This window comes from Conger conger, chromosome 1, assembly GCF_963514075.1.
Source record: "Conger conger chromosome 1, fConCon1.1, whole genome shotgun sequence".
Lineage (NCBI taxonomy): Eukaryota > Metazoa > Chordata > Actinopteri > Anguilliformes > Congridae > Conger > Conger conger.
This window is the reverse complement of record NC_083760.1, coordinates 94,008,541-94,022,141: the sequence shown is the minus strand read 5'-3', so window position 1 is coordinate 94,022,141 and position 13,601 is coordinate 94,008,541. Positions and strand designations below refer to the sequence as shown.

Below are 13,601 nucleotides of genomic sequence, written 5' to 3'. Positions count from 1 at the left end.
CCAGGCCAGACCTACAGTAAGGGACGGAGGCGGGGTGATTAAAGCTCTCGGGCGTTGAGCGAATGTAATATCCTGCACACACTGGGACCTGTGCTTCCAGAAGCTTCTGCAGAACAGACGCTGGCGGAGGTGTAAGGGGAACACCAGCCCAGATCCTCCTCTCCGCAGCGCCTCATAAACGCAACCATAAACGACCTTCTGAAAATCTCTAAAACGTGCTGCAGAAACGCAGGAACAACACCATGTACTGCAAAGGGTAATCGAGTGTAATACATAGTACTCATCTCCAGACTTACACACACGGCTCTGAGGGCCACAGTGTGTGAGAGGGTCTGAGCAGGGCCGCATGCAGATCAGTGCTCACACAGAATCACTCACGCCACGCTTAACCCCAACCACCTCTCCTCACGGCTGGAGAATATGCCATTAATGCGCCGTTTACAATTCATTCGCCTCAACGTATCCTTTCGTGTGAATATCCCAGACGTGCAAAAGAAGCGGCCACTAAGATTTAGTTTTCACTGGAATTTACTGTAGAAATGCATTTTATTTCCACAGTAAATTACTTCACAAGCTTACAGGCATGTTGAGAGCATTAACGAGGATACTCAAGTCTTTTTTTCAGGACAGTTGCCACGAGTGTGAGCGATGTGGCTTCAAACTGACGCCGGGCTGAGTGAGGACATTTCCTCTAGCCGAGCGCACGCTTCCTCGATTCCTCTGTCCTCAGGTCCTCCGCTGGGTGGAGCCAAGGAGCCAGGAAAGGACACGAGGACGAGATGAAAGAAGAGAAAATAAGTGACTGAAATGAACCCGACGACCCCTCTAAGTGCATACACACTGAACCCTACGACTCCACTAAGGGCATACACACTGAACCCTACGACCCCTCTAAGTGCATACACACTGAACCCTACGACTCCACTAAGTGCATACACACTGAACCCTACTACCCCTCTCAGTGTATACACACTGAACCCTACTACCCCTCTCAGTGTATACACACTGAAACCTACGACCCCATAGTGGGCATACACACGCTATGCGCCATACAAAACTAAATTTAGTCTGTGAAACGGGCCCTGTATTTATCTGAAATGCGTGGCTTTGAAACCAGGGAAAGGGTCAGTGAACTGTCCTGTCCTGAATCTGTGGGCGGAGCTTTAATGAGCCGCCAGTGACTCACTGACCAAAACGTACACACCACACCTTACGCTCGAATACAGGCAAAATCAATTTTTATTTCCGATGGTATTTTAACTTGCATAAGACAGAACCGTTAGTGAGTGGAGATACAAAGCAAGCGAAGGTTTATCTGAAATACCAATATTCTAAAAATATTCTCATATAGAACTTTATCTTCCCCATAGATATACGCAGCATTACAAACAGGTTATGGCAACTTCGACAGCCTGAAAGTAAATTCATCTCTCACTAACGTTTAAAAGAAGAACTGCAATATTTTACATACATGTAATAGCATATCAGAAGATGTATGAGGGGGGGGTAGTATAAATTCTCCTCACACGAGGAGTCACACTTTCACCAACTAATTAAGGACTCCTTCCCCGCCTCTCTGTGAAGCATTAGTCAGAAATGATTCGTCCTAAACTCCTAAACTAGTGTCAATACCCTCAGTCTGCACCTTTTCCCATAGTAACCAGGAAATCTCAAGGGTTACCCTTTAGAACAGAACAATATTACAGCTTTGTGGTATTATTTTCATGTTTTTTTTTTTCCTGTACAGTAGCAATCTAACTTATTGCCTTGAGTAATTCCCACATTTGGCCAGCAGAGGGTGCCCTTCCAAGCCCCTCCGGTTCTCCCCCTGTAATCGTGGGGGGGGGGCGTGGCGGGGGCGGGGCCGGAGGTTACGCACGTCGTTAAGCAAACGGTTCGCCGTCGAAGGAACGTGAGGGGAGAGGGGAGGGGCTTCAGTCCCACGCCTCCCAGTCATCATCATCCACCTGAAAAATAAACAAACAAAGAAAACATGAAATCAGCCCCTGGGCCAGGTTCTGTGGCACCACCTGCACAGGTGAGAGAGGTGTGGCTTACAGCTGAAATCTGAGGGGTGCCCAGGTGGGGCCTTGAGGCATTCCCGTCAGAAATTCTGTTAAACCTGAACGCCACTCACAAGACATTTTCTAATAGCTTATGCAATTTATATTATCTATGACTATGAATTACTCACACACACACACACACACACACACACACAGACACAGACACAGACACACACACACACACACACAAAATCAGCACTGACATGACAGAGAAGTACCATACCTGTCCTGATGCGTTCACTTGGGAAAGTGCTTGCTGGACTTCCTCCTCTGTCATGTCCAAGTCAAAGTCCTTTTCCCAATCCTCACTGATGTCTGTGCTGGACCCTGCAGCAAACGGAACCAGAGCCTTTAAAAAAAGCCCCAAATAACCTCCTACCAACTCTCCAAGTCTTTAAAAACCCCAGAATCAACTCCTACCAACTCCCCAAGTCATTAAAAAGCCCAAATAACCTTGTACCTACTCCCGGAGCCTTTGAATCCAAGAATCAACTCCCACCAACTCCCCAAGTCTTTAAAAAGCCCAGAATCAACTCCAACCAACTCCGTAAATCTGAGTGGGGAGGTGTAGTGGCATGGTGACAGTGGACAAGAGGAGGAAGACGTATGAGATGAGGATGACACAGGAGTGGCACCAGGCTTTTTTAACCCGGTGAAAATCACCCGTTCACACAATCCACATAAACTCAAGTTCCCCTCGTGTGGTGCATTTCATTAGTGTTTTTAATAGCAAGCTGGCTGAATTGCTGCTTCTATTACAGGCTAATGTAATATTATGCGGCAAGAATTCCAGCAGCGAGGCGGAAGCAATTTACTTCAGTAATCTCAACACAAATGAAAACCTTGTTACCAGCCTTGGCAACAGACATTTGGCACATTAACAGATTGCCTTTTTTTCCCCTTTTAAAAGAGAAAACAGGGTCACCTCTCCGCATAAACTCAAGGCAAGAGCCATTTAAGCGGTAATGAAGTGTTAAGATATCGACGCCCGGCTCCAAGCTGCCAGTTTCCTGGCCGTGTTTCTTAAAGCCAAGGGGTCGGGACCCAAAGCAGGCGGCTGGAGTTTATGAGGAGGGAGGAGTCTGCAATCCATCACATCATCAGCTCTGGCCCTCGAGTCCTAATCAAGCGTCTCTCCAAGGTTATTACTGCTACTGATTGGCCAGACCGTCTTCACACCTGACTCCCAGGTAAAGGGAGGGTGAACACACCTGACTCCCAGGTAAAGGGAGGGTGATCACACCTGACTCCCAGGTAAAGGGAGGGTGAACACACCTGACTCCTAGGTAAAGGAAGGACTGAGAGTTGCTGATCCCTGCACAAGATTATGCGACTGTAGTAAGTGCCTTTGTCAGGTCACTAAAGTTAAAAGATATATATACCTGAGTATGTGTAATTATATTAAAAGGTTAAAGGAGGAGTGGTCTTGGGGCAGCCTGTAGCCTCGTGGCTAAGGTACTTAACTGACACCTGGAAGGTCGGTGATTCAAGCCCCAGAGTAGCCACAATAAGATCAGCTGTTGGGCCCTTTGAGCAAGGCCCTTAACCCCACATTGCTCCAGGGGGGATTGTCCCCTGCCTGGTCTAATCAGCTGTAAGTGACAGTGGATGAAAGCGTTGTGGGGCGGTGCTGCGTCTCACCCTTCTTGCCGTTGTTGGAGGGCGTGGACTTGCCGCTGTCGGAGTTGAGCTCGAACACGCGCAGGTCGTGTGGCCCCTCCTCCCTCCCGGCGTCGGGCCGGGGCGGGGCGGGCCGGGGGGTCTTTGGGGCGTGGTCGGTCTCCGCGGGCCGGGGTTCGGGCGGGGGGGTCGCGCCCGTCTCCTCCTGACCCCCCAGGCCGGCCGCGGACATCCTCCGGGCCAGCGCCTCCTCTTTCACCCTGGCCCCGCCCTCCTCATCCAGGGCCACGCCCTGGGGCCCGGGGGCCACGCCCGGCTCCTGGACCCGCTCCACCTGGGTGGGCGGGGTCACACTGCCACTGCTGGCGTTTTCGGGGAGGGGCGACGTCGGAGAGGCGGGGGAGGGGGCGGAGTCACTCAGGGGGGCGGAGTCGCTGAGGGGGGCGCGGGGGGGTTCCTCCGGGGGGGGCGTGAAGTCCAGACGAGACGAGGAGGAGGCGCCCAGAAACTCATCTGACCCAAAAACAAGAGAAGAAGAACGGCCACACAATAAACCACGATAAGATCCGCACGGCCGTTGGGCCCTTGAGCGAGGCCCTTAACCCTGCATTGCTCCAGCTTAGTCTAATCAACTGTACATGACTCTGGATAAGAGCGTCAGCTAAATAACTGTAATGTAATGTAATGTGGCCCCCACAAACACTTCTAATTTAACCCTTCACAGGCTGCGCTCAATAACATATGACACCACATACAAAATGCCAAATCTGAGCGGTAATGGAGAAAAGTTACTTTTCTGAAGAGTATTAATGTTCTAACAGCTCATTTCCCTTGTAAATCAATCTCTGCTAGTGAATGCTAGCACTCATTAGCAGTCCTGCTGCTGACCACGTTGAGTTAGGAGACAGAGAGCAACAGGACTCTATCCCGCATTGACAGGGCTGTCAGACATTTTGTGACATTTGCTCTGAACTTAAATCTTGCATTTTAAACATCGGCAGGGCGCAGCCGTGAAGGAAGCGGAGCTCCCAGGCCCAGGGAAGCCCTGCAGAAAGACTCACGCCGTCACCGATGAAAGAACGCGCAGCTAACATAACAGACCACATCTGATGGGCTGACTCACCCTCCTCTTCCTCTTCCTCCCAGCCCAGGGCCTCGGAGTGCGTGACCTGTTCCGCCCGCTGCTTCAGGGCCACTCTCCGCGCCTCCTCCTGTCCGCCACACAAAAGGGCAAAGGGCAAAGGGCAAAGGTCAGCTCCTTCCGCTCAGCTCTTACCCGCGGGCGCGTCTTCAGCCCGTGTCACAAAATGGCCGCCGTGTCCGCTGCAGTGAGCACAGTGATGCGACCTCGTCCAGGCTCTCCCATACAAAGTCCATTATTCATACGAGTCACACGCATGTTAATGTTTACCCTGCACTTTACATTGCTGAACGGGTTTCCTTGGTTTCTGTGGTTTCTGTGCGCCCAGTTTCATGCGTTTAAAGATGATGAGTAAAGATAGTAAAGAGAGTAAAGGTGTAAAGATAGCCAATGACAGAGCGTTCCATCATCTGCAGACAGTCACCGGTGTGTTGGGTAACGAGGCGATCCCACCACCTGTCCCTTACACACTCACACACACTCACACACACACTCACACTCACACACACTCACACACTCACACACTCACACACTCACACACACTCACACACACTCACACACACTCACACACACTCACACACACTCACACACACTCACACACACTCACACACACTCACACACACTCACACACTCACACACTCACACACACTCACACACACTCACACACACTCACACACACTCACACACACTCACACACACTCACACACACTGTCCCTTACCATCAACACACCGTGCTCCCCTATCCACAGAACAGAATCAACAGTTACCCACCCTGAACACACACACTCACACAAACAGGCGCACACACACATGCACACACACACACACACACACACACACACACAGTGATTTATTTCCAACAGAGCTGGGCAATACATCATAATGATAATGAAAAATCATTAAAAAAACATGAGAAACATTCAATAATCACCAATACGGTTTACCATCCAGTCGTACTTTCCAAATACCAAATTACACAGACCCAGAACACCCAGCTGATCCTGACGACAGTCGTCTGATTGGACGAGAGAACCAGATGACACCAGGGCATGCAGTGACACAGTGTGACCACCAGGTGGCGACTGAAGCGCTCCAGACTGTGAGGGCAGCACTGGGGAGGCCAGTAGCAGTGGGTACGGATGCCAGGGCTTTGAGACAGCGCTTTAACTTCCTCAAAATGAGCGGTAAAGAGGAGAGTATACGGTAAAGCGGAGAGTATACGGTAAATCGGAGAGTATACGGTAAAGCGGAGAGTGAACGGTAAAGTGGAGAGTGAACGGTAAAGCGGAGAGTGAGCGGTAAAGAGGAGAGTAAGAGGTAAAGAGGAGAGTGAGCGGTAAAGAGGAGAGTAAGAGGTAAAGAGGAGAGTGAGCGGTAAAGAGGAGAGTAAGAGGTAAAGAGGAGAGTGAGCGGTAAAGAGGAGAGTAAGAGGTAAAGAGGAGAGTGAGCGGTAAAGAGGAGAGTAAGAGGTAAAGAGGAGAGTATACGGTGAAGCGGAGAGTAAGAGGTAAAGCGGAGAGTGAGCGGTAAAGAGGAGAGTATATGGTAAAGCGGAGAGTAAGAGGTAAAGCGGAGAGTGAGCGGTAAAGAGGAGAGTATACGGTGAAGCGGAGAGTAAGAGGTAAAGCGGAGAGTGAGCGGTAAAGAGGAGAGTATACGGTGAAGCGGAGAGTAAGAGGTAAAGCGGAGAGTGAGCGGTAAAGAGGAGAGTATATGGTAAAGCGGAGAGTAAGAGGTAAAGCGGAGAGTGAGCGGTAAAGAGGAGAGTATACGGTGAAGCGGAGAGTAAGAGGTAAAGCGGAGAGTGAGCGGTAAAGAGGAGAGTATATGGTAAAGCGGAGAGTAAGAGGTAAAGCGGAGAGTGAGCGGTAAAGAGGAGAGTATACGGTGAAGCGGAGAGTAAGAGGTAAAGCGGAGAGTGAGCGGTAAAGAGGAGAGTATATGGTAAAGCGGAGAGTATACGGTAAAGTGGAGAGTATACGGTAAAGAGGAGAGTGAGCAGTAAAGAGGAGAGTATACGGTAAAGCGGAGAGTGAGCGGTAAAGCGGAGAGTGAGCAGTAAAGAGGAGAGTATACGGTAAAGCGGAGAGTGAGCGGTAAAGCAGGGTTACCTGGTCCAGCTGATAGACTTTGTAGAAATAGCGCTGCCAGAACTCAGAGTGGGCCACAGCCACGGGAACCTGGGGGGAAGGGACAGGTTGGAGTGAGGTCAACGCTATAAAAGCAAACATTTAACAGTGAACAATACTCAAACATCTACGACTAGAAGAAAACCATAAACTCTCTCACATATCAAAAAGGAAAAACTATTTATCTTTTCAAAACGACAGTCAAGTCATAAAATGTACTGACTCCCATCCACCACCTGGCTATCCAACCCCCCCCCAAAAAAAAAGAATAATAATGGGAGTGCATTACAGTGAAACGAACAGCAGGGGACTGTACCATTTTTGTGTAGAGGGAGCGGATGGAGGGGCTGCTGACCAGGAGCTCAGAGATCTCCCCTTTCCTGTCCTCCAGAGAGCAGGTCGGCAGCCAGGCCTCAAACTGCTCGGGGGGCCCTGCAGAAAATAAAGCTTTGAGTGTTGAATCTCCAAAGACACAGCCGTCTGACCCAGGTCAAATATAGTACGTAACTGTTTTGGATTCAAATACTTGTCTACGCTTTACTGAGCTTGTCTGGAGTATTGGAACCTACCTAAAATACCCTCAACCCCGCGACCTAAAAGTGTAAACCCCCCCCGGTCCTCTTGGTTGGCTCGACTGCACCAGGCAAGATCAGACTGAGCACAGAAATCCAAAACAATGACGCATTTAATCCAGGTCTGACACCTGCAGACAGCGGAGAAGAGACGGGGCTCTTGAGTCACATACATCAGAGGGATGCGAGTTCAAAACCCAGGAGGGATTCAAACATTTGCACCTTCAATTGCAGAACACAATGTTCAAGACGCAAGCACTGCATAGCGTCTTAGCACATAATACACGGAGACCCGTTTGAACAGGACAGCATAGAGACAGGCGTAATTACACTGAAAACACAGATTAGCCCTCCCCCCTGAAGGGGAGAGTATGGCCACAGAGACTCCCGGCTGCAGGACAGGTAAGGCCGGTCTCATAGGTAGAACATTCTAGAACAACGGCTCCCAACCGCTTCCCCCCCCGGGCTCAGCGCAACCGGAGACAGGAGAACCCGTCTCTACGATCACCGAGACCACATCTGCACACACGCCAATGCGCCTATTCACGTTATTCCGTTTAAAGATCTGCCATAAACATTTCATAGCAGGGAGACATGTGTAAAGGGGAACTGGCAGAATAGAATGATCCAGAACAGAAAAACACTGGGTCTCAAAGGTACAATAGGTAAGGTTTTTGTGTTAAAACATTGTTACAAGACCACTGTAAATCCCTTCATATCGTTGAAAAAGGCTCACTGACATGTTCACTTGCCCTCTGCCTGTGTTTATAGTCCTTAAATTCAGGGGGGGTGGCAATAGGCTGAAGGTATACAGCTCTAAAGGTATAGGAATGTTCAGCGTTTATAAAAGCTGAAGCTGATGGTGCCACTAAGTGTCACCAATGAAGCCAGTCGGCAGAATGACCCTGATCATGTGACGGGCGGGTATCGATGTACAGTCTGCTTTTAACATCAACACTGCAGAATGGTCTAGGGAACAGCGGGAGCAGCGGGAACAGCGGGAACAGCGGGAACAGCGGGAAAGACACGTACCGTCAGGCTCGTTGCAGTACGTCGCTGGGTCAGCCTGTAGACAGTACAGACGGGCCTGAGAAAGAGAGACCAGGTCAACATCAGCCACACAGCACAATGAAACACAGGTCAACATCAGCCACACAGCACAATGAAACACAGGTCAACATCAGCCACACAGCACAATGAAACACAGGTTAAACACAGACTCCAGGTCAACATCAGCCACACAGCACAATGAAACACAGGTTAAACACAGACTCCAGGCCAACATCAGTCAGAGAGCACAATGAAACACAGGTCAACATCAGCCACACAGCACAATGAAACACAGGTCAACATCAGCCACACAGCACAATGAAACACAGGTTAAACACAGACTCCAGGTCAACATCAGCCACACAGCACAATGAAACACAGGTCAACATCAGCCACACAGCACAATGAAACACAGGTCAACATCAGCCACACAGCACAATGAAACACAGGTTAAACACAGACTCCAGGCCAACATCAGTCACACGGCACAATGAAACACAGGTCAACATCAGCCACACAGCACAATGAAACACAGGTTAAACACAGACTCCAGGTCAACATCAGCCACACAGCACAATGAAACACAGGTCAACATCAGCCACACAGCACAATGAAACACAGGTCAACATCAGCCACACAGCACAATGAAACACAGGTTAAACACTGACTCTAGGGCAACATCAGTCACACAACACAATGAAACACAGGTTAAACACAGACTCCAGGTCAACATCAGCCACACAGCACAATGAAACACAGGTTAAACACAGACTCCAGGTCAACATCAGTCACACAGCACAATGAAACACAGGTTAAACACAGACTCCAGGTCAACATCAGCCACACAGCACAATGAAACACAGGTCAACATCAGCCACACAGCACAATGAAACACAGGTTAAACACAGACTCCAGGCCAACATCAGTCACACGGCACAATGAAACACAGGTCAACATCAGCCACACAGCACAATGAAACACAGGTTAAACACAGACTCCAGGTCAACATCAGCCACACAGCACAATGAAACACAGGTCAACATCAGCCACACAGCACAATGAAACACAGGTCAACATCAGCCACACAGCACAATGAAACACAGGTTAAACACTGACTCTAGGGCAACATCAGTCACACAACACAATGAAACACAGGTTAAACACAGACTCCAGGTCAACATCAGCCACACAGCACAATGAAACACAGGTTAAACACAGACTCCAGGTCAACATCAGTCACACAGCACAATGAAACACAGGTTAAACACAGACTCCAGGTCAACATCAGTCACACATCACAATGAAACACAGGTTAAACACAGACTCCAGGTCAACATCAGCCACACAGCACAATGAAACACAGGTTAAACACAGACTCCAGGTCAACATTAGTCACACAGCACAATGAAACACACGTTAAACACAGACTCCAGATCAACATCAGTCACCCCACACAGCATAATGAAACCCAGGTTAAACACAGACTCCAGGTCAGCATCAGTCACACCAGAGCACAATGAAACACAGGTTAAACACAGACTCCAGGTCAACATCAGTCACACAGCACAATGAAACACAGGTTAAACACAGACTCCAGGTCAACATCAGTCACACAACACAATGAAACACAGGTTAAACACAGACCAATGCATGACAAATGTGAAAGAACAACTACCTAAAATCTAAAAAGCGATTTTAAAGTGAGGTTTGATATGTTGCTAAATAATATCAAAAAGTGTCAGAAAATAATGTTTGTCTCTTGGCAGTCTTTCTCCTCCAAAATATTCCATTGCTGGATTAGGCGGCCTGTAGCTTAGTGGTTAAGGTGCATGACTGGGACACGCAAGGTCGGTGGTTCGATCCCCGGTGTAGCCACAATAAAAATCCGCACAGCCGTTGGGCCCTTGAGCAAGACGCTTAACACCGCATTGCTCCAGGGGAGGATTGTCTCCTGCTTAGTCTGATCAACTCACTCTGGATAAGAACGTCTGCCAAATGCCATTAATGTAATATAATGCAAATCTTCTAATAAAAATAAGCAGATGTGCTCCCAGCATTAGCTTTGTGTTGAGTGGAATTGTGGTCTGAAGTGTGAAATGAACTTTTGAGCTTGGCAGACCACAGATGTCATCAAACTGAAAAAGTACAGATTGCCACTTTAATAACCACAGGCTAATAAACACAGGCTAATAAACACAAGCTAATAAAAACAAGCTAATAACCACAGGCTAATAAACACAAGCTAATAACCACAGGCTAATAAACACAGGCTAATAACCACAGGCTAATAAACACAAGCTAATAACCACAGGCTAATAAACACAAGCTAATAACCACAGGCTAATAACCACAAGCTAATAACCACAGGCTAATAACCACAGGCTAATAACCACAGGCTAATAACCACAAGCTAATAATCACAGGCTAATAGCCACCTGCTAATAAACACAAGCTAATAATCACAGGCTAATAGCCACCTGCTAATAACCACAGGCTAATAATCACAGGCTAATAGCCACCTGCTAATAAACACGGGTATATCCCTGCTTTCAAGTAGTGTCGGGATCACATGAACACTTCAGGACTGAAAAATTAAATGTCTGGTGCTATTTGCATTTTTAAACAGCAGAAAAAGCCAAACATTGCTTGCTATAACTAGCTCGCTGACTGCTAGCCAAGAATGTAAACAACCCGACAGGAACTAACACGCGGCCGCACGAAATCGTTCGTTGAGTCGCCCAACCACAACGCACGTGAATATGAACGAGTCAGACGGCCAAAATGAGGTGTACTCCCAACTCGGAGAAAACCAAGAACCCCACGTCACTCGAGAGCAGGGTAAACGGTAAATGGTTGGCATTTATATAGCGCCTTTACCCAAAGCGCTGTACAACTGATGCTTCTCATTCACCCATTAATACACACACACACACCAATGGTGACTGGCTGCCAGTCAAGGCACCAACCAGTAGAAAATAAAATACACAAGACATATAATACAAGAAAAACCATAAATATCAGACGCTCGAAATGCCTCCACTTTCAGGAAAGCCCATTTGTTTGTGAACTTTCCGTAACTTCAAGTGCCGACTGTAGTATTTCAGGGGCTATTCCGAGTCCTCTCTTGCTCTTCACAATGAGGGGGGGGGGCTAAAAGGTCCGACATCCAACATTTTCCGTCAGGAGCGTTTGTCTTGCTCAGGGACACTTCAACACACCCAAGGCCAGACTGAACGGCCAACCCTCTGACCGCCAGACGACTGCTCTTACCACCTGAGCCAATGTGACCCCCAGGTTAAAGTTCCTCGTGGACGGTAAGGTGCGGCTCACCTTGGTGCTGTCGTACACCTCCGTGGTCCCGGCGGGCGTGGCCATGAGCGTGATGACGTCGCAGTCGATGGTTTTGTCCGGGGGCGGGGCCAGCGTGTCCGTGATCACGCCCAGCAGGTTGGACAGGCTCTTCTTCACCTTCTCGGTGGTCTCCGTGGAGCCCTCCGCCTGCGCACGGGAAGGGGCGGTAACCACGGCAACCAGGTGAGGACATTCTGGACAGCCCGGTTTGCCATCAACTACACCAGGCGGCAGGGCAGCGACCCTGGCCCCGGTTTCTGTTTTCACCTTAAAAATCAGCAACCGATTCAGACCCGAGAGACAAGGTGAGGCGAGTTAACTGCGTAATCAACGGCTTTAACTGATCAATTAAGTGCTGAGCAACAACAAAAGCCAGCACACCTTGGGTCACTCCAGGACCATGGTTGCCGACCCCTGGACTGGACTGAAAAGCCAGCGGACATTTACATCCCCTCTACTAAATACACTAGAGCAGTGATAACCAACCCTGTTCCTGGCAAGTCAATATCCTGTAGGTTTTCACTCCAACCCTAATTTGGTACAACTGAATCTACAAATCAGCAGCTAAAAAGATCTGTTGAATGGTGTGTGCTTTGTTAAGGTTAGAGTAAAAACCTACAGGACAGTATATCTCCAGGAACCAGGTTGGACAGCCCTGCTCTAGCTGTTGAATGAGGTGTGCTTTGTTTAGGTTGCAGTGAAAAGCTACAGGACAATATATCTCCAGGAACAAGGTTAGTTACCACTGAGCTGGAGCATTTTGCGTCTCGCTTTCTAATCCTTCTGGACCTTTCTGCAGCTTTTCACGCCATCAACCACATGGTCCTTCTCTCCACTGTGATCTCACTCAGGATCTCACGGCTCTTGAAAGGACTGAATCTCTGAATGATCCTTCAGGGTTTTCAGGGTCAGTGGCTCAGCTCCTAAACAGGGCCGTCCTACAGGTTACCCCAAGGCGCTGTACTTGGCCCCCTCCTCTTTTCTAGGTAATCTCCTGGGTGGGCCTGTCCAATGGTTTCTCATCATTTTGATGCAAACAATACTCTTCTTTCTCTCCATCTGACACAAAGGACTCACTCTGTATCTCAGCCTGCCTTACGGACAGTGGATGATGGACTATACATCCTAAGCTCTAGGCAGACTGAAGTGCTGTACATTGTCAAAACGTCCTTGTCAATGGCCCAGACCTGCTCGATACTGCAGGACAGATGCAGTTATCCCAGATATTATGACAAACGTATATATACAGATTCTGACATCAGCCTGGTGCAAGCCTTTTTTTGTTTGCCTCTCTCCTGGTAGAACCATCATTGACAGGGTTACCTATCTTTCTTCGCCTGTATAACTATATACGTGAATGTGTGTACACAATTATACAATATTTTTTATAACCGTTTTAAATTCCAGTAAATCACGTCATAGCAATTTAGGTAGGTAAATTAGCAGAAGTATGCAAATCAGCAGTTATATAATTCACAATTGCTGAGTACTTCTGAAAATAATTTCAGCATGCCAAACCTCTGTGCACTGTAACCGCTAAAAGTTGCACCCCCACCAGTCCTTTAATGAACACTTTACGTGCTTCTGTTCGACGTACTCCCGTCACTCACCGCCAGCTTACTCCGGACCGCGCTGGCCGTGGCCACGATGGAACAAGCCGTGTCATGTTGCA

General features: G+C 48.6%; 1 protein-coding gene across 1 annotated transcript in view; it reads right to left on the bottom strand.

Moving 5' to 3' along the window:
* Positions 1-1,221: 1,221 nt before the first annotated feature.
* The window catches only part of bsdc1 (BSD domain containing 1), a 13,330-nt gene continuing 950 nt past the window's right edge, over positions 1,222-13,601 (bottom strand). The window contains exons 3-11 of the mRNA XM_061247209.1: positions 13,540-13,601; positions 11,909-12,076; positions 8,561-8,615; positions 7,273-7,388; positions 6,939-7,007; positions 4,810-4,897; positions 3,708-4,199; positions 2,290-2,393; positions 1,222-1,967 (exon numbers count right to left, since the gene is read on the bottom strand). The exon at positions 13,540-13,601 is cut by the window's right edge and continues 55 nt beyond it. Of these exons, the coding sequence (XP_061103193.1) occupies positions 1,935-1,967; positions 2,290-2,393; positions 3,708-4,199; positions 4,810-4,897; positions 6,939-7,007; positions 7,273-7,388; positions 8,561-8,615; positions 11,909-12,076; positions 13,540-13,601 (1,187 nt within the window). The 3' untranslated portion in view covers positions 1,222-1,934. The remainder of the gene's footprint in view (positions 1,968-2,289; positions 2,394-3,707; positions 4,200-4,809; positions 4,898-6,938; positions 7,008-7,272; positions 7,389-8,560; positions 8,616-11,908; positions 12,077-13,539) is intronic.